The following is a 21,510-nucleotide window of genomic DNA, read 5'->3' as shown; positions in this document are numbered from 1 at the left end:
TCATCAGACTCTTTCTTGGTCCTGTCCATAGACCTCTTTACACGTTCCCAGTTGGTCTTCCTCCTTCTTTCCTTTTCCTTTTCCGCTGCGAAGTAACCTGGGGCGATCTTCTTTCATCTTCTCTGGCCGGACTTCCTCGTGCAGCGCACGCACTCCGCACTTGTCTTGCTGGTCTTGTCCTAGTCCTAGGACACTGTCTTCTTATCTCTCGAACCGCCAAAGTTCGCATTGCGACCTTCCCTTCACTTTCAGTTTTGTTCTGTAAGCTTGTGATGTCGAAGTTCGTTGGTCCCTGTTCGCGGACCACGTCTTAGTTGAACTTCTTGAACCTCTTGCCAGTCCACTCTGCCGATCTGTGGCAGGCTACCTTCAGTCCACGTGTCGGACTTCTTGTTATGTGGATTCTCGCTGACCTCTGCTTCAGTCACCTCCTGTCGCAATCTTCCCATGGGTTGGCTTCTTTGCTTAGGCGACCATCTGGCTGGTCGGTTTCTTTGCTTGGGCGACCATCTGGCTGGTCGGCTTCTTTGCTTGGGGCGACCATCTGGCTGGTCGGCTTCTTGGCTTGGGCGACCATCTGGCTGGTCGGCTTCTTTGCTTGGGGCGACCATCTGGCTGGTCGGCTTCTTGGCTTGGGCGGCTTCTGGCGGTGACTTTCTTGCAAGTCATCTTCGCTGTGACCTTCTGACAGGTCTCCCAGCGTCTCTCCATCATGGTGACGTGGTTCTTTCTTTGCTGCCTTTTCCAGGCTACCTTGGCAGGGTGAATTACATTGTATGACTACCTGTGTCCTTTTGCTTGTCGGTCGCAAGTTTGTGCTTTACTTCATACTGTCTGTGGTGCACCTTCAGTGTAGCGTTGCTACTTGCGCTGTGTGCTTCTTTACATTCGCTGGTGTCGTCGCGCTAGTCAACGTGCGTGCGGCACTTCCTCAAGAGCTCACTGCATTTCCATTTGGTTGCCCTTAAACCTTGCGGTAGACGATCTTGAATCCCCACTGCTGTGCTTCGTGATGCTGTTCTCTTCACTGCGGTTGCGGTGAGCTCCTGTGGCCACCAGGCGTCACCACACTTCTCCTCAGCAGTGAGTGTGGGTCGCAGTCTCCGTCTGCGTCGCTGCGGGCTTGCTTTCCTTTTGTTTGCAATCCTCCTTGAAGGCAGCCCCCTTGCCGGCAGGGTGGCTCCCTGCAGGTTAACTCTTCTCTATGGGTCACAAATAGCCTAGGAATTGTTTCTGAGCAGCCTCTGTGCTCTTCTTTGGCAGCTCGGGCAGAGTACAATAAGCTCCATACCAGTGTGCTTTCCAGTGAGAGTTGCTGATGCTGTATTGCAGAACAGCCAGTAGATGGCGGTGTCCACACTACCGTTGAAGGTTCTGTGGCCTCGGCGGCTTCTCCTTCTCTATTGCCGGTTCTGTGCTTTCACTTTTGGTCCGACAGTGCACCAGGCTCTTGCAGGCTTGTCCCCGGACTCCTGAGGGTCTCACATCCGCTACACCATGAGGGGGCACACCCTTGTGCGGCCGCCCTGCTGCAGGACTTTCTCCATTCTCACGGTGAGTCTTTTGTCATTTATGTTATCCCAGGCCTTTCAGGGGGGCTCAATGCATGTTTAATGTTTGGGGAAGGGGGCCTCTTCTCTCCCGGGCTGTGCAGTGGATGCGGGGGCTCTGCAGTGTGTGTCTGGGCGAGGATGCGCCCTCACTGTCCCTTGTGGCACTCTGCTTGTCTCTACCGGCGCTCCGTTACTCCGTGTGGGCCCTCACAGGACCCGAAGTTTGTCACGCTGCTGCTGGCCTCTCACGGCCGTTCCGGCCATCACTGCAGCCGCGCGGGCCTCGCGCTGCGTCTTCCCCTTTCACTACTGTCACTTAGGAGGTGGGGGCTTCAGCGTATGCTGGCCTTTTCACTTTGCGGGCTGCGCAGGCGGGTGCCGGTGCCGCTCTCGTCAGCCGCGGGCCAGACGCTGTCTTCTCCTTCTTGCTCTCCCCGCCCGCAGCAGCTTCTCAGGTCACACGCTGCTCGGGGCAGGGGAGGGTCGGCGCTGCTGCCCGAGGCTGCTTTCTCTCTCTTCTCACCCCCTCTCCCACCGCGGCAGCCTCACTCAGCTGCGCGCACGAAGGAAGGGGGGGGGGCTGTGGCCGTGCTTGCTCCTTGACGGGGCAGAGTTCCTTCTCTCCACGGGTGGGCTCCGCTTGGTTCACTCACTCCCCTGGGCCGTGTTCTGTCGGTCATATAAACGGGGTGGACTCCTGCTGGCCTTACTTCGCTTGGGGCCGCTTCTCGCGAACAAGCTCACCTCCGGCCTGTGGGCCTCCTCCTTTCACGCGGGTGGGCTCCGCTCGGATTGTCGCCTTTGTGGGGGCATCCAGTTCTGGCTCAGTGGCAGTCGATGCGGGTGGGCTCCGCTCTGTCCGCTCTTCTCCTGGAGGGGCCACGCTGTTGCGGCAGACACGGGTGGGCTCCGGTCAGTTTGTTCTTGTCCACGCAGGCTCGAGAGGTGCGGGTCGGCTTCCGGTCACCCTCTCAGTACCATGCAGGCCAGGGGCTCGTCACGTGCCCCGTGGGCCTCTCGGCGCGTTGCGCCGTTCACGCAGGAGCGGGTGTCTTCTGGACAGGCAGCTCTCTCTCCCCCTTTCCACGATGTTTTTTTTTTTTTTTTAGCTGTGGCACGCGTGGGCACAGCTTCCCTCGTCGCCAGTGTAAAGTCGGGCGCTAGGCCCGCATGCTGGTAAAGAACTTGTGACACAGACACAGTAAGGTACTGGGTGAACTGGCCCAGAGCACGTGCGCTCGGCCACTTTTATTCTTACTGCGTCACCTGACCAGTGACGTCAGTGGTGGGTGGATGCACAGTGTAGGGCATACATAGAAACACTGGTGTGCTGACTGCACATCACTACATCACTCACTGTGAAGTTAGCCTCTGCCTGGCCCCCTGTCCCCAAGATGCACTCTGGAGAGGGAAGACAACTGTGAATGACACCACAGACCCATAGCTGCCAGGGTTTCAGGTTCCATTTGAGCGACATTCCCATCATTTGTGTATATGCAGCATGCGTGACGTTGCAATACGTAGGAAGTGACACTTTATCTCAGTTATGCTCATGTAATGTAACATATTTTGGAACACAAAGCAATGGCCTTTTTGCACCGTGTAGCCAGAAGATGCTCCAGCCATAAATAAAGTCATAGAAAGGAAGCTGCCGCTCAACAACCTCTCACCTCACAACAAACAATGACGCCCCCCTCAAGGATTTCCATGACACAGAGCCTGTGCTCGTGATTGCTCAGTGTTCCCTGCTCCTCCCAGCACTGGTTTCCGTTTATGAAAATGACAATATTCCACTGTAAAAGACGAGGACACCGATTACAGGGCCGGAGAGGGGGCCCCCGGGTCTTCAGTTGCCAGCACACACAACCTGACACCTATCCAAGATGGCGCACACACACACAACCTGACACCTATCCAAGATGGCGCCCGCGCGCACACACGGCTGTCAGTGTCTCTTCTCTATGTCTATGTCCACAGTGACTGGAGTCTGACACTTCGCACCGCGCTGCGCATGCTCATAGTACTGTTCAGCCGCCGCGCCTGCGCACTCGTCTGGCCGAGGGGCATGGTGGGAGATACCCGGCGCTGGGTGTGCACGTGAACTCCTTTGGCCTCGCGCACTCGCAGCCGGTAGCAGGAGGAGAGCGCTCGCGGCCCGTGACGTCAGCAGTTTGAGCAGAGCGCGAGCCCCCTCTTGACGTCAGAGCCGAGGTTGGCGCGGGCCGTGACGTCAGCAGGGGCCACCATGCCGAAGGCGGCGAAGCAGCAGCAGCGGCCGGAGGAGCCGGAGGAGTGGGAGGGAGAGGACGAGGCGCCGGCCGGGGGCCCCAAGGCCGCCAAGGAGGGTGAGTGAGGGGGCCTGGGGGGCCCCAGGGACATGGAGGGGCCACAGGGACACCAAGGAGGGTGAGTGAGGGGGCCACAGGGGCCACAGGGACGTGGAGGGGCCCCACCAGAGAAATGGAGGGGCCCCAGGTACATGGAGGGGCCCCAGGGACATGGAGGGTGAGTGAGGGGGCCCCAGGGGCGTGGAGGGGGTCCAGGGACACGGAGGGGCCCCACCAGAGACATGGAGGGGCCCCAGGGACATGGAGGGGCCCCAGGGACATGGAGGGGCCCCACCAGGGACATGGAGGGGCCCCAGGGACATGGAGGGGCCCCACCAGGGACATGGAGGGGCCCCAGGGACATGGAGGGGCCCCAGGGACATGGAGGGGCCCCACCAGAGACATGGAGGGGCCCCAGGGACATGGAGGGGCCCCACCAGAGACATGGAGGGGCCCCAGGGACATGGAGGGGCCCCACCAGAGACATGGAGGGGGTCCAGGGACATGGAGGGGCCCCACCAGAGACATGGAGGGGCCCCACCAGAGACATGGAGGGGCCCCACCAGAGACATGGAGGGGCCCCACCAGAGACATGGAGGGGCCCCACCAGAGACATGGAGGGGCCCCACCAGAGACATGGAGGGGCCCTAGGGACATGGAGGGGCCCCACCAGAGACATGGAGGGGCCCCACCAGAGACATGGAGGGGCCCCACCAGAGACATGGAGGGGCCCCACCAGAGACATGGAGGGGCCCCACCAGAGACATGGAGGGGCCCCACCAGAGACATGGAGGGGCCCCACCAGAGACATGGAGGGGCCCTAGGGACATGGAGGGGCCCCACCAGAGACATGGAGGGGCCCCACCAGAGACATGGAGGGGCCCCACCAGAGACATGGAGGGGCCCTAGGGACATGGAGGGGCCCCACCAGAGACATGGAGGGGCCCCAGGGACATGGAGGGGCCCCACCAGAGACATGGAGGGGCCCCACCAGAGACATGGAGGGGCCCCACCAGAGACATGGAGGGGCCCCACCAGAGACATGGAGGGGCCCCACCAGAGACATGGAGGGGCCCCACCAGAGACATGGAGGGGCCCCACCAGAGACATGGAGGGGCCCCACCAGAGACATGGAGGGGCCCCACCAGAGACATGGAGGGGCCCCACCAGAGACATGGAGGGGCCCCACCAGAGACATGGAGGGGCCCCACCAGAGACATGGAGGGGCCCCACCAGAGACATGGAGGGGCCCCACCAGAGACATGGAGGGGCCCCACCAGAGACATGGAGGGGCCCCACCAGAGACATGGAGGGGCCCCACCAGAGACATGGAGGGGCCCCACCAGAGACATGGAGGGGCCCCACCAGAGACATGGAGGGGCCCCACCAGAGACATGGAGGGGCCCCACCAGAGACATGGAGGGGCCCCACCAGAGACATGGAGGGGCCCCACCAGAGACATGGAGGGGCCCCACCAGAGACATGGAGGGGCCCCACCAGAGACATGGAGGGGCCCCACCAGAGACATGGAGGGGCCCCACCAGAGACATGGAGGGGCCCCACCAGAGACATGGAGGGGCCCCACCAGAGACATGGAGGGGCCCCACCAGGGACATGGAGGGGCCCCACCAGAGACATGGAGGGGCCCCACCAGAGACATGGAGGGGCCCCACCAGGGACATGGAGGGGCCCCACCAGAGACATGGAGGGGGTCCAGGGACATGGAGGGGCCCCACCAGAGACATGGAGGGGCACCAGGGACATGGAGGGGCCCCAGGGACATGGAGGGGGTCCAGGGACATGGAGGGGGTCCAGGGACATGGAGGGTGAGTGAGGGGGCCCCAGGGGCGTGGAGGGGGTCCAGGGACATGGAGGGGCCCCAGGGACATGGAGGGGCCCCACCAGAGACATGGAGGGGCCCCAGGGACATGGAGGGGCCCCACCAGAGACATGGAGGGGGTCCAGGGACATGGAGGGGCCCCACCAGAGACATGGAGGGGCCCCAGGGACATGGAGGGGCCCCAGGGACATGGAGCGGCCCAGAGTGTAAGGGTGCATTGAGGGTAGATAAAGAGGGTCATTGAAAGACAGATGGGGCTGGGATAGAAGAGTGTGAGGGGTGAAGGGTTATTATTGAGAGACAGATGGGGCTGGGATAGAAGAGTGTGAGGGGTTATTATTGAGAGACAGATGGGGCTGGGATAGAAGAGTGTGAGGGGTTATTATTGAGAGACAGATGGGGCTGGGATAGAAGAGTGTGAGGGGTGAAGGGTTATTATTGAGAGACAGATGGGGCTGGGATAGAAGAGTGTGAGGGGTTATTATTGAGAGACAGATGGGGCTGGGATAGAAGAGTGTGAGGGGTGAAGGGTTATTATTGAGACAGATGGGGCTGGGATAGAAGAGTGTGAGGGGTTATTATTGAGAGAGATGGGGCTGGGATAGAAGAGTGTGAGGGGTTATTATTGAGAGACAGATGGGGCTGGGATAGAAGGGGGTGAGGGGTTATTATTGAGAGACAGATGGGGCTGGGATAGAAGAGTGTGAGGGGTTATTATTGAGAGACAGATGGGGCTGGGATAGAAGAGTGTGAGGGGTTATTATTGAGAGACAGATGGGGCTGGGATAGAAGAGTGTGAGGGGTGAGGGGTTATTATTGAGAGACAGATGGGGCTGGGATAGAAGAGTGTGAGGGGTGAGGGGTTATTATTGAGAGACAGATGGGGCTGGGATAGAAGAGTGTGAGGGGTTATTATTGAGAGACAGATGGGGCTGGGATAGAAGAGTGTGAGGGGTTATTATTGAGAGACAGATGGGGCTGGGATAGAAGAGTGTGAGGGGTTATTATTGAGAGACAGATGGGGCTGGGATAGAAGAGTGTGAGGGGTTATTATTGAGAGACAGATGGGGCTGGGATAGAAGAGTGTGAGGGGTGAGGGGTTATTATTGAGAGACAAATGGGGCTGGGATAGAAGAGTGTGAGGGGTGAGGGGTTATTATTGAGAGACAGATGGGGCTGGGATAGAAGAGTGTGAGGGGTTATTATTGAGAGACATATGGGGCTGGGATAGAAGAGTGTGAGGGGTGAGGGGTTATTATTGAGAGACAGATGGGGCTGGGATAGAAGAGTGTGAGGGGTGAAGGGTTATTATTGAGAGACAGATGGGGCTGGGATGGAAGAGTGTGAGGGGTTATTATTGAGAGACAGATGGGGCTGGGATAGAAGAATGTGAGGGGTGAGGGGTTATTATTGAGAGACAGATGGGGCTGGGATAGAAGAGTGTGAGGGGTTATTATTGAGAGACAGGTGGGGCTGGGATAGAAGAGTGTGAGGGGTGAAGGGTTATTATTGAGAGACAGATAGGGCTGGGATAGAAGAGTGTGAGGTGTGAGGGGTTATTATTGAGAGACAGATGGGGCTGGGATAGAAGAGTGTGAGGGGTGAGGGGTTATTATTGAGAGACAGATGGGGCTGGGATAGAAGAGTGTGAGGGGTGAGGGGTTATTATTGAGAGACAGATGGGGCTGGGATAGAAGAGTGTGAGGGGTGAGGGGTTATTATTGAGAGACAGATGGGGCTGGGATAGAAGAGTGTGAGGGGTGAGGGGTTATTATTGAGAGACATATGGGGCTGGGATAGAAGAGTGTGAGGGGTGAGGGGTTATTATTGAGAGACAGATGGGGCTGGGATAGAAGAGTGTGAGGGGTGAGGGGTTATTATTGAGAGACAGATGGGGCTGGGATAGAAGAGTGTGAGGGGTTATTATTGAGAGACAGATGGGGCTGGGATAGAAGAGTGTGAGGGGTTATTATTGAGAGACAGATGGGGCTGGGATAGAAGAGTGTGAGGGGTTATTATTGAGAGACAGATGGGGCTGGGATAGAAGAGTGTGAGGGGTTATTATTGAGAGACAGATGGGGCTGGGATAGAAGAGTGTGAGGGGTTATTATTGAGAGACAGATGGGGCTGGGATAGAAGAGTGTGAGGGGTGAGGGGTTATTATTGAGAGACAGATGGGGCTGGCATAGAAGAGTGTGAGGGGTGAAGGGTTATTATTGAGAGACAGATGTGGCTGGGATAGAAGAGTGTGAGGGGTGAGGGGTTATTATTGAGAGACAGATGGGGCTGGGATAGAAGAGTGTGAGGGGTTATTATTGAGAGACAGATGGGGCTGGGATAGAAGAGTGTGAGGGGTGAGGGGTTATTATTGAGAGATAGATGGGGCTGGGATAGAAGAGTGTGAGGGGTTATTATTGAGAGACAGATGGGGCTGGGATAGAAGAGTGTGAGGGGTGAGGGGTTATTATTGAGAGACAGATGGGGCTGGGATAGAAGAGTGTGAGGGGTGAAGGGTTATTATTGAGGGACCGATGGGGCTGGGATAGAAGAGTGTGAGGGGTGAGGGGTTATTATTGAGAGACAGATGGGGCTGGGATAGAAGAGGGTGAGGGGTGAGGGGTTATTATTGAGAGACAGATGGGGCTGGGATAGAAGAGTGTGAGGGGGGAAGGGTTATTATTGAGAGACAGATGGGGCTGGGATAGAAGAGTGTGAGGGGTTATTATTGAGAGACAGATGGGGCTGGGATAGAAGAGTGTGAGGGGTGAGGGGTTATTATTGAGAGACAGATGGGGCTGGGATAGAAGAGTGTGAGGGGTGAGGGGTTATTATTGAGAGACAGATGGGGCTGGGATAGAAGAGTGTGAGGGGTGAAGGGTTATTATTGAGAGACAGATAGGGCTGGGATAGAAGAGTGTGAGGTGTGAGGGGTTATTATTGAGAGACAGATGGGGCTGGGATAGAAGAGTGTGAGGGGTTATTATTGAGAGACAGATGGGGCTGGGATAGAAGAGTGTGAGGGGTGAGGGGTTATTATTGAGAGACAGATGGGGCTGGGATAGAAGAGTGTGAGGGGTGAGGGGTTATTATTGAGAGACAGATGGGGCTGGGATAGAAGAGTGTGAGGGGTGAGGGGTTATTATTGAGAGACAGATGGGGCTGGGATAGAAGAGTGAGGGGTTATTATTGAGAGACAGATGGGGCTGGGATAGAAGAATGTGAGGGGTGAGGGGTTATTATTGAGAGACAGATGGGGCTGGGATAGAAGAGTGTGAGGGGTGAGGGGTTATTATTGAGAGACAGATGGGGCTGGGATAGAAGAGTGTGAGGGGTTATTATTGAGAGACAGATGGGGCTGGGATAGAAGAGTGTGAGGGGTTATTATTGAGAGACAGATGGGGCTGGGATAGAAGAGTGAGGGGTTATTATTGAGAGAGATGGGGCTGGGATAGAAGAGTGTGAGGGGTGAGGGGTTATTATTGAGAGACAGATGGGGCTGGGATAGAAGAGTGTGAGGGGTGAGGGGTTATTATTGAGAGACAGATGGGGCTGGGATAGAAGAGTGTGAGGGGTGAGGGGTTATTATTGAGAGACAGATGGGGCTGGGATAGAAGAGTGTGAGGGGTGAAGGGTTATTATTGAGAGACAGATGTGGCTGGGATAGAAGAGTGAGGGGTTATTATTGAGAGACAGATGGGGCTGGGATAGAAGAGTGTGAGGGGTTATTATTGAGAGACAGATGGGGCTGGGATAGAAGAGTGTGAGGGGTGAGGGGTTATTATTGAGAGATAGATGGGGCTGGGATAGAAGAGTGTGAGGGGTTATTATTGAGAGACAGATGGGGCTGGGATAGAAGAGTGTGAGGGGTGAGGGGTTATTATTGAGACAGATGGGGCTGGGATAGAAGAGTGTGAGGGGTGAAGGGTTATTATTGAGAGACAGATGGGGCTGGGATAGAAGAGGGTGAGGGGTTATTATTGAGAGACAGATGGGGCTGGGATAGAAGAGTGTGAGGGTTGAGGGGTTATTATTGAGAGACAGATGGGGCTGGGATAGAAGAGTGTGAGGGGTTATTATTGAGAGACAGATAGGGCTGGGATAGAAGAGTGTGAGGGGTGAGGGGTTATTATTGAGAGACAGATGGGGCTGGGATAGAGGAGTGTGAGGGGTGAGGGGTTATTATTGAGAGACAGATGGGGCTGGGATAGAAGAGTGTGAGGGGTGAGGGGTTATTATTGAGAGACAGATGGGGCTGGGATAGAAGAGTGTGAGGGGTGATGGGTTATTATTGAGAGACAGATGGGGCTGGGATAGAAGAGTGTGAGGGGTGAGGGGTTATTATTGAGAGACAGATGGGGCTGGGATAGAAGAGTGTGAGGGGTGAGGGGTTATTATTGAGAGACAGATGGGGCTGGGATAGAAGAGTGTGAGGGGTTATTATTGAGAGACAGATGGGGCTGGGATAGAAGAGTGTGAGGGGTTATTATTGAGAGACAGATGGGGCTGGGATAGAAGAGTGTGAGGGGTTAATATTGAGAGACAGATGGGGCTGGGATAGAAGAGTGTGAGGGGTGAGGGGTTATTATTGAGAGACAGATGGGGCTGGGATAGAAGAGTGTGAGGGGTGAAGGGTTATTATTGAGAGATAGATGGGGCTGGGATAGAAGAGTGTGAGGGGTGAGGGGTTATTATTGAGAGACAGATGGGGCTGGGATAGAAGAGTGTGAGTGGTGAGGGGTTATTATTGAGAGACAGATGGGGCTGGGATAGAAGAGTGTGAGGGGTGAGGGGTTATTATTGAGAGAAAGATGGGGCTGGGATAGAAGAGTGTGAGGGGTGAAGGGTTATTATTGAGAGACAGATGGGGCTGGGATAGAAGAGTGTGAGGGGTTATTATTGAGAGACAGATGGGGCTGGGATAGAAGAGTGTGAGGGGTGAAGGGTTATTATTGAGAGACAGATGGGGCTGGGATAGAAAAGTGTGAGGGGTTATTATTGAGAGACAGATGGGGCTGGGATAGAAGAGTGTGAGGGGTGAGGGGTTATTATTGAGAGACAGATGGGGCTGGGATAGAAGAGTGTGAGGGGTGAGGGGTTATTATTGAGAGACAGATGGGGCTGGGATAGAAGAGTGTGAGGGGTGAAGGGTTATTATTGAGAGACAGATGGGGCTGGGATAGAAGAGTGTGAGGGGTGAAGGGTTATTATTTAGAGACAGATGGGGCTGGGATAGAAGAGTGTGAGGGGTGAAGGGTTATTATTGAGAGACAGATGGGGCTGGGATAGAAGAGTGTGAAGGGTTATTATTGAGAGACAGATGGGGCTGGGATAGAAGAGTGTGAGGGGTTATTATTGAGAGACAGATGGGGCTGGGATAGAAGAGTGTGAGGGGTTATTATTGAGAGACAGATGGGGCTGGGATAGAAGAGTGTGAGGGGTTTTTATTGAGAGACCGATGGGGCTGGGATAGAAGAGTGTGAGGGGTGAGGGGTTATTATTGAGAGACAGATGGGGCTGGGATAGAAGAGTGTGAGGGGTGAAGGGTTATTATTGAGAGACAGATGGGGCTGGGATAGAAGAGTGTGAGGGGTGAAGGGTTATTATTGAGAGACAGATAGGGCTGGGATAGAAGAGTGTGAGGGGTGAGGGGTTATTATTGAGAGACAGATGGGGCTGGGATAGAAGAGTGTGAGGGGTGAAGGGTTATTATTGAGAGATAGATGGGGCTGGGATAGAAGAGTGTGAGGGGTGAGGGGTTATTATTGAGAGACAGATGGGGCTGGGATAGAAGAGTGTGAGTGGTGAGGGGTTATTATTGAGAGACAGATGGGGCTGGGATAGAAGAGTGTGAGGGGTGAAGGGTTATTATTGAGAGACAGATGGGGCTGGGATAGAAGAGTGTGAGGGGTGAAGGGTTATTATTGAGAGACAGATGGGGCTGGGATAGAAGAGTGTGAGGGGTTATTATTGAGAGACAGATGGGGCTGGGATAGAAGAGTGTGAGGGGTGAGGGGTTATTATTGAGAGGCAGATGGGGCTGGTATAGAAGAGTGTGAGGGGTGAAGGGTTATTATTGATAGACAGATGGGGCTGGGATAGAAGAGTGTGAGGGGTGAAGGGTTATTATTGAGAGACAGATGGGGCTGGGATAGAAGAGTGTGAGGGGTTATTATTGAGAGATAGATGGGGCTGGGATAGAAGAGTGTGAGGGGTGAAGGGTTATTATTGAGAGACAGATGGGGAAGGGGTAGAAGAGTGTGAGGGGTTATTATTGAGAGACAGATGGGGTTGGGATAGAAGAGTGTGAGGGGTGAGGGGTTATTATTGAGTGATAGATGGGGCTGGGATAGAAGAGTGTGAGGGGTGAAGGGTTATTATTGAGAGACAGATGGGGCTGGGATAGAAGAGTGTGAGGGGTTATTATTGAGAGACAGATGGGGCTGGGATAGAAGAGTGTGAGGGGTGAAGGTTTATTATTGAGAGACAGAGGGGGCTGGGATAGAAGAGTGTGAGGGGTGAAGGGTTATTATTGAGAGACAGATGGGGCTGGGATAGAAGAGTGTGAGGGGTGAAGGGTTATTATTGAGAGACAGATGGGGCTGGGATAGAAGAGTGTGAGGGGTGAAGGGTTATTATTGAGAGACAGATGGGGCTGGGATAGAAGAGTGTGAGGGGTGAAGGGTTATTATTGAGAGCCAGATGGGGCTGGGATAGAAGAGTGTGAGGGGTGAAGGGTTATTATTGAGAGATAGATGGGGCTGGGATAGAAGAGTGTGAGGGGTGAAGGGTTATTATTGAGAGACAGATGGGGCTGGGATAGAAGAGTGTGAGGGGTTATTATTGAGAGACAGATGGGGCTGGGATAGAAGAGTGTGAGGGGTGAAGGGTTATTATTGAGAGACAGATGGGGCTGGGATAGAAGAGTGTGAGGGGTGAGGGGTTATTATTGAGAGATAGATGGGGCTGGGATAGAAGAGTATTATTATTATTATTATTATTATTCTGAGTTTTGTATAGCGCCTGGTTACCAAATAGGCATCCCAGCGCTCGCCAGATAATAACACTACCAAAGAATAATGCAGGGTTTAAGCAGAAAACAGAAACGTCTTTAAAAGTTTGCGGAACCGGAGAAGACTAGCTTCCGAACGAAGTTGTAGGGGCAGTGAATTCCACAAAGTGGCCACATTTATCGAAAACCTTCTGCCACCAGTTCTAGCCCTCTTCACCCTCCCGACCTGAAGAAGATGTTGATGGTCGGAGCGAAGAGAGCGAGGAGCCTTGTAAGGCTGGACCATCTCCCCCAGAATAGGTGGGCCTACCCCATGCAGAACTTTATGGGCTATACAGAGTGATTTGAATTTCACCCTGTCCCTAACAGGGAGCCAATGCAGAGCCCTCAGCGCCGGGCGAGCAGACTGACGCCTGGGGAGACCCGTCAAGAGCCTGGCGGCAGCATTCTGCACTTGCTGCAGTTTGTTCAGGGTAGATTCAGGTGCACCCAGGAATAACGCGTTGCTGAAATCCAGCCGCGAGATGATCAATCCCTGGATGAGAAGCCTCCTAGTGGACGCTGGGAGCAAAGGTAAGATCTTCCGGGCTGAGCGGAGCAGGCCAAAACACACGCCAGCAGTCTTTTTAGCATGCGTTTTAAACGAAAGGCCCCGCTCCAGCCACACCCCCAAGCTCTTGATCTCCTGCTTGGGGGTGGGTACCGGTCCCAGACAGTCAGGCCAGCTGCTGGGGGACAAAGATGGAGAGGAGTTCCCCAGCAACATGAGTTCCGTCTTGGAGCCGTTCAACTTTAGCGCTGAGCTGCACATCCACGTGTAGATCTTCTCCAGACACGAGTGCAGCCGGTCGGGATGATGCGCCGACTGGGAAAGGCCAACCACCAGCTGAGTATCATCAGCGTAGCTGATGATTTTAATACCCAGCGGCAGTACCACACTCTCCAGGGGGGCCATGTAAATGTTGAATAAGGTAGGGCTCAATGAAGAGCCCTGTGGCACCCCACACTGGAGAGGGATTGTAGATGATTTTTCATGGCCTTCCCACACCTCAAATGTCCGACCTTCCAAGAAGGAAGCAAACCATTTGAGAGCCACACCGGTGACCCCCACCCCCGACAGCCGTTGGAGAAGCACCTGATGGTCCACGGTGTCAAAAGCAGCACTGAGGTCCAGGAGGATCACTGCCACTGATCCCCCCGAATCCAAAATGCTCCTTGCATTCTCCACGACCGCCAACAGGGCGGTGTCAGTCCCCTGACCGGGACGAAAACCCGTTTGGGAATCGCCCAGGAGGGAGTTAGCTTCCAGGAAGTCCGACAGGCGACTGTTTACCAACTTCTCAGCCACCTTACTAATACCCGGCAGCAAGGAGATCGGCCTAAAGTTGGCGAGGTCGGCGGGATCCAGGTTAGGCTTTTTCAAAAGAGCCTTAACCACCGCCCCTTTCCAACTGGGGGGGACTATCCCTTGAGTGAGGGACAAGTTTATAAGGTCCGTCACTGGGCCGCCGATGGTAGAAGCCACCTGTTTAAGATATTTAATAGGTGCTGGGTCTTTCGGGGAACCACTCTTCATGGTCCTCAAAACCGAGAGAGCTTCCTCCGTAGTGACCGGACCGAGAGAGGCCAGCTCCACTGATCGCATCCTAAGTTGGGAACTGAAGTTATCATCCAACGAAGAAGCCTCCCCCTGGCGGGGAAGGGAAGCCAGTATGTTGTCGATTTTGGATTTAAAAAAGGAGGCCAATTCTATGCATTTTTTGCGTGGGTCCTCGTGGATGACCTGAGGTTCGGGGATATTCAGTAGTTCCTTTATGACCCTGAACGACTCTTTGGAAGAGTTGGCCGCAGAGCCTATTCTCTCTTCAAAGAATCCCGATTTTGCCACCCGAATAGCAGATTTATAACTGCTCAGAGCCGCACGATATTGTTTCCGGCTCGTTTCACTCCAGTCTCTTCTCCAGGACCGCTCTAGCCTCTTGCATCCCTTCCTCAGGGTCCTCAATTCAGACGAATACCAAGGCGCCGAACCCACTCTCTTCCCCCTCGTAAGTTGTTTCTTTTTTGGAAGGAGGGTGTCCAACGAGTCCGAGAGCCAGATGTAAAAATTGGCATCAGCACTGATCGGGTTGACTCCCCGAGGGGGTAGCGTAGCCTCCAGGTGTGCCGCCCAGGAATCAACTATGAGCCTCGACCAGGCTCTTTCCAAGATTTGAACCCTTGGGGCCACCGCTACTGGACTATCAAATTGCCACTTTGCGGACACCAAAAAATGGTCTGTCCAAGGCAGGGCAAGAGCCGGAGATGAATTGAGATAGTCCAGATTTGAAAGTATGGGATCTAGCAAGTGGCCCTTCTCATGGGTCGCGCCCGAGTTGGCCAAATTGATTCCAAAAGATTTGAGGTCCTCGAGAAGATCTACACCCACGACATTGGTGGGGTCATCAAGATGGATATTGAGGTCCCCGAGAAGGACAAAATTGGCAGATGAGGAAGCAAGAAGTGCGGTAGTTTCTAGGAGAGAGTTAGGGAAATTTCCCAAGGGTCCAGGAGGGCGATAAATCAGCAAGCCTGCCAAGGACACTGTAGGTGAAAGACGAAGGGAAAACTGACAGCTCTCACAATCAGTCACCCCTCCGATCTGAATCTTACAAGCCAGCGTGTCTCTGAAAAGGATAGCAATGCCTCCTCCCCTCCCTATAGGTCTATCAAGGTGGGATATAAGAAAACCTGGAGGGAGTGCTCTGACCATATCAGGGCCGGAGCTGGATGAGAGCCAAGTCTCGGTAAGAAACAACACATCGAGCTCGTGATCCAAGATGAGTGAATTAATTTCAATGGCATGACTCGGCAAGGACCGGCAGTTTAATAGAGCCATGGAAAGGGCGGATTTCCCCGCCACTAAATTCTGGCCGGACAGACAGGCTCTACACGGTAGGAAAGGAAAGGTTCCCTCCTGTGCAAAACAACAACTGGTAGGGTGGGGCGAACGATAGGAGATAAGAACATCCCTCCCATATCGTAACCTGTTGGTAGGAGGCGCCAGAGGAACGGGCATGATGACAGGCCCTAGGCCCGTCTGGGCCCGGACGGGCACAGACGGGCTGAACTCTGGCGTAACTCCGGCGTCAATTCGGCGTCCCCGCTGCGCGTGACCGCTGCGCGTTGACAGGGCTACCTATATACTGAACCAGCAAGGTAGAGAAAGGACTGATGCACGCTGCTCCCACTCACCAAAGATGGCCGCCTCGAGACAGGGCGAAGGACCCGCAAAGAGCGGTGAGTTGTACCAATTAGGGTGCAAGTAGAGATGACAGAGATGAGGGTATGTGGGCCAGGCAATTTTAAAATCAAGGAATAAGTGCCCAAAATTAAAATAAACTCAAATACAAAAACGGGAGAGTAAAAACGAACAGACTGCTACTGCACACACCCTACTCGTAAATAGCGCCACACGCTGGTCAAGTATGAGGGGTGAAGGGTTATTATTGAGAGACAGATGGGGCTGGGATAGAAGAGTGTGAGGGGTTATTATTGAGAGACAGATGGGGCTGGGATAGAAGAGTGTGAGGGGTGAGGGGTTATTATTGAGAGACAGATGGGGCTGGGATAGAAGAGTGTGAGGGGTGAGGGGTTATTATTGAGAGATAGATGGGGCTGGGATAGAAGAGTGTGAGGGGTGAAGGGTTATTATTGAGAGACATGGGGCTGGGATAGAAGAGTGTGAGGGGTGAAGGGTTATTATTGAGAGACAGATGGGGCTGGGATAGAAGAGTGTGAGGGGTGAGGGGTTATTATTGAGAGATAGATGGGGATGGGATATAAGAGTGTGAGGGGTGAAGGGTTATTATTGAGAGACAGATGGGGCTGGGATAGAAGAGTGTGAGGGGTGAAGGGTTATTATTGAGAGACAGATGGGGCTGGTATGGAGGAGCGAGGGTAGATAAAGAGGGTCATTGAGAGACAGATGGGGCTGGGATAGAGGAGTGTGAGGGGTTATTATTGAGAGACAGATGGGGCTGGGATAGAAGAGGGTGAAGGGTGAAGGGTTATTATTGAGAGACAGATGGGGCTGGTATGGAGGAGCGAGGGTAGATAAAGAGGGTCATTGAGAGACAGATGGGGCTGGGATAGAGGAGTGGGAGGGGTTATTATTGAGAGACAGATGGGGCTGGGATAGAAGAGTGTGAGGGGTGAAGGGTTATTATTGAGAGACAGATGGGGCTGGTATGGAGGAGCGAGGGTAGGTAAAGAGGGTCATTGAGAGACAGATGGGGCTGGGATAGAAGAGTGTGAGGGTAGATGCTGAGGGTCAGTATTGAGAGACAGATGGGGCTGGGATGGAAGAGTGTGAGGAGTGAGGGGTTATTATTGAGAGACCAATGGGGCTGGTATGGAAGGGTGAGGGTAGATGCTGAGGGTCAGTATTGTGGGGCCTGGTATGGAAGAGTGTCAGGTGAGTGTCTGAGCAAGTACCGCTATGGGTCTGTGAATGGGTTTGTATATTGTGTGGGAGTGGGTGTATGAAAGGTTCTATGGGGGTGTGAGTGGATGCATCAGTGATTCTGTGGATGATGTCATCAGTGATGCCTATTGAGATGTCATCAGTGATGTCACTGACCACGTCATGCGTGATTTAATATGTGAGGTCATAAGCAGTGCAATGTACCGGCGTGAGTTATAGTTGTCTCAGCTAAGTGTAACTGCTCATTTCACTGGTTTTGGATGAGTGAAATCTGAGCCAAACTATAACGTCCCTGTAGGTTTTTCAGTACATTTCTAAAGTTATTTTACAATTCTATTTCCTAACTAGAACGTACCTGTAACCTTCTTCTTTTTTTTTTTTTTTTTCTTTTTCCTCTCATTGAATTGCTACGTTTTTTTAACGTTTTTTCCTAACTGTAACGTTGTTGTAACCTTTTTGGTTTGTTGTGGATGGAGTGGCGCTTCCTTCTCAATAATCCTTACCTGTTAAAGACTCTTGACTGGAATGCTTTATATTTGTTAGATCCAATTGGTCTTTTTTCAGCAATGTGTCCAAGGTCCGCCCAAAAGTGAAAATCCTTCCTTCTTCATAGTCTTCTTTATCCCTTTGGAATTTTGTTTGGTTTCTTAGTTTGACGACTTCTTCATGTTTTTCAATTCTTATAGATATTTCCTCTTTCAGTTTTTTTCAAATCTGCCGACAACTTGTTTTTCTATTTCGTTTTCCAATTCTTTTAGTTGTTGTAGTTCATTCAGCGCCTTTTCTTTGTGTTTAATTAAAAGAACTACTAAACCTAGTGATTCACCCAAAATCTGTTCACCCCATTCTTGGAATCGTTCTCCACTGGTGTCTTGATGGCTTGGCATTAGTGAGGTGCACAATCCTTGTGGTATCTTTTGCAGCTCCACATTTCTTTTTAGGATTAGCACTTCTCACCACTTTATCTCTTTTTTTTGTGTGATAATTTCTCCCATTCTCATAGCTTGCTTTTGGCATCCTTAGTTTTACTTCATTGTCTGGTATCACCTGATTTGATTTGTGAGCAATTGGTAACCTACCTGATAAAGCATTGTTGGTTCTGTCTGTGCTTCATTTGGCCTCTCTTGAGTCCATAATTTTTTAGGCCTGGGCGGTGTACTTCGCTCCGTTTCGGAGTTTTCTGCCCTTCGCACTCCACGGAGTGCAGAAAACTCCACTTTGCGATGTGCAGCAGTGTTTTTTCCCCGCTTGTGAACGCTAAGTTCACGAACGCTAAGTTCACGAGCTGCCGCTTGGGTAGAATTTCTTGTAGCCTGAAGATGACACCTTGTGACGCAAGCCAATGTGATGGGTGTGGACCCCATATAAATGGCAGCTAGTGCGGAGAGGCTCGCTGTTCAGTCTGCGGGATATACCAGGGGATTCCTCTGTCCACCCACCAACTTCCCCCCCACAACCATTCTAGTTATAAATGATGCAGACCGACCTGTGCATAGGAGAAGAGCTGGACGTGTTTGACGGGCCGTAGTGCCAACAGAGCACCATACCAGTGAATCCTGGTCCATCTTTCCCCTCAAACAATCTAGTGGATGGGCTGGCTGTGTAGCCTTCTGTTCTATTTTTTGTGTGCTCACAAAATACCGCACTCCGATTCTATTCCCCAGCTGAACATAGTCCAGAGCACCTGGTTTAAAGACTACCCTAGGGGTTGAAAGGCAAGAGACATTCTACTTTGGTGTAATGAAGAGTGAAAAGTGGTGGGAACAGGGGTGGCATTTAAAACACACACAACACTGGTTTGAAGGGAGGAGAGCAGGGCTGTTTGTCCAGTTTGTTTACAGTGCGGTTTACTGTTGATCATTTGGATCAAATGTAGATCCGTATCTGTTGGACAGTGTTGGCAGGAAGGGACGGCCTGATGTCAAGCCATGAGGAAAGGGACAAATACCCCACATTATGCCGCAGGGAGCCCTGTGACTGAGTGTCCATCTACATACTTGTGACACAAGAACGGCCCTAGGAAGGTAACTCTGCAAAGTGGGGCCTAGTGTTGGTTTCCTGAGACATGCTGCTGAACATAATAGATGGGCCCCTGTAGATCTCTTATTGGTTCTGGAGGCCGGCATGAAAACTGTTTGCACATCACTGTCTCACAACGTACTACAACAATGCAAAAATCCACACACACACAGAGGTAACCTGGGAATAGCAGGTATTCCAGAGGAAGCTGAGGGCAAGCGATCCCAAACCTTTGTGGAGAAATGCATCTGCGCCTCCCCACTGCTGACAAATTCACTCTTTGATTTGGGATTAAAAGAGCCCCTTGAGTGTTGATTCAGCAGAATCCTTGAGGCGCCCTTCAAGTCTGACAATGTCTACATTCCTTAGCTATAAGGACAGTCGAACAATATTAAGAATGATACATAGCATCAGCTTTTTGACGTTTCAGGCATCAAATACCTTGTTTTTTCTGGATTACACCACACTGGTTTGGAGACAGCGTAAATCTTTTGACGAGGCTAAGAAAAAGAAGTAATGTAGTCATTCTTTTTCGGTGCCCAAAGGAGGTCTGAGACCTGGTAGCAGAACTTATGAAGACGACAAGACCAAAGAACTTCTAAAAAATGTGCAGAATGCCCTAACAGAACCAGCTATTAGACGCAACTTAAGAGGCGACGAACGAGGTAGGACAGTGAGTCATCTCACCTGCAGTAGAAAACGTGACTAAGGGAGACACTGCGAAATGTGCCTGGATCTGTGACCGTGGATCGTAACTCAACCATGACCTGAGGGAGGCCCGTGCTGATGGCTCTCAGGACACAGGCTAAGGGTGCAGGTGAAGTTGTAACTAAGGATTATTAGCTTCCAGTGTGACCTAAGATGGATTTCATTGGGTGCAAGGAGGTAGCAACAAGCTCTGTGGGTGATTTATGCTCTACACACTCAGTAGGAGGTGACAAGTTCAGTTGAGTGTTTCTTGCGTCTCAGTCAATGCCTGGACGCAGGGGGCAGTGAAAGATCATTTGTACCTTTGGTTGCGGATAGTTGGAAATCTGTACGGAGGAGTGAGGCTGAGGGATTCAGGAGTTTTATCGTTGGTTATGTATAATGACTGCATTACGTTCAACTTGTTAAACATATGCATATCTGGGGCAGAGGAAGGGGGGAGAAATGCAAGAGCTTGTTTAGGGGGAGACCTGGAAATGTAGTGCAGAGTTAACCACAACACACCCTAGTCATGAGCTTGAACATAGGTGAGAAATCCCTGATTAAAATATTAACGTATAACATAAATGACTGGAGGGATAAAATCAGAAAGCTGGGGGGGTGAGGGGTAGCAGAACAATACCTTGAAAGTATGGGACCTGACCCTGATTTGACCTTCCTCCAGACATCCTCCCATGTGGGCTCAAGTTGCGCATTCTGGTGTCTAACCGCTATCTCACTATGCTCGCGAAGGCTTTTTCTGTTGCGTTGCTGTTCTGGTAAGGAAGTCGACCTCCTTTAATGTTTTATGAGTTATCGGTGATCCCAGATGCAACGCACATATGGTTGGGGGAAACTGTGCAGATCGATGCGCACCATCTTTAGCTTGCATATGTCCCCAATGTCTCAAAAATACATTTTAGTCAAATTGAGTCCATATTTAGTTTATGAACAGATGTCAGTTTACAGGAAATTCGTGATACGAATTGGGGGACGCCCCTCTATCGCAGAGGACAGCGCTATCTGCATATTCTATATCCTCACTCTCAAGAGGATCAACCCACTCGCACCACCTACCATTTTATATGAGCATAATCATTCTAACAAAGGACGAGTGCGTGTGACGACTATCCTAGTATTTCCCCCCCCCGACGAAACTGCCACTCTTTACGAGAGCCCTATGGCTCACAGACTTCACCCTCGTCCGTGACAGCGCTCCTGTTTGTCAGATGCGGGCGAGTGCTCTTCTATCCTAGGCCTCATTTTTTTTTTACCCTACTGAGATCTCAAATGTAGACATTAGAATCTGTTGTGCTGCTGGAAGGGCTTGCATGGGAACTGAATATGTGGCAATGAAAGCCAAACGCACACGGTGTATACTCTGGCGGAGCCACACACAGGAAATAAAACTGCATGACCCTTGAGGGATGAGGGGAGTATGTGGGTGGAAGGTTTTGTAAATTACTCTGAGGCTTCTGTTGACAAGAGAAATATCGCCTTTGCAGATGACAATAAAAAACTGCACAGGGCCTGTTGATTAAAAAGTGAGACCCAGATGGCGATCTTCTTTGAAGCGTTGGAAATCCCAGTAGTGATGATCTGGAGGGGGG

General features: G+C 52.3%; 1 protein-coding gene across 1 annotated transcript in view; it reads left to right on the top strand.

Annotated features, from left to right (window-relative positions):
- Positions 1–3,578: 3,578 nt before the first annotated feature.
- Positions 3,579–21,510, top strand: part of ABCF1 (ATP binding cassette subfamily F member 1) — a 254,988-nt gene continuing 237,056 nt past the window's right edge. Inside the window, exon 1 of the mRNA XM_078641704.1 lies at positions 3,579–3,898. Within this exon, the coding sequence (XP_078497830.1) occupies positions 3,799–3,898 (100 nt within the window). The 5' untranslated portion in view covers positions 3,579–3,798. The remainder of the gene's footprint in view (positions 3,899–21,510) is intronic.

Source organism: Lissotriton helveticus, chromosome 5_1 (assembly GCF_964261635.1).
Source record: "Lissotriton helveticus chromosome 5_1, aLisHel1.1, whole genome shotgun sequence".
NCBI classification, from domain to species: Eukaryota; Metazoa; Chordata; class Amphibia; order Caudata; family Salamandridae; genus Lissotriton; species Lissotriton helveticus.
The sequence above is the reverse complement of the archived record's forward strand: the minus strand, read 5'-3'. Positions and strand labels throughout refer to the sequence as shown.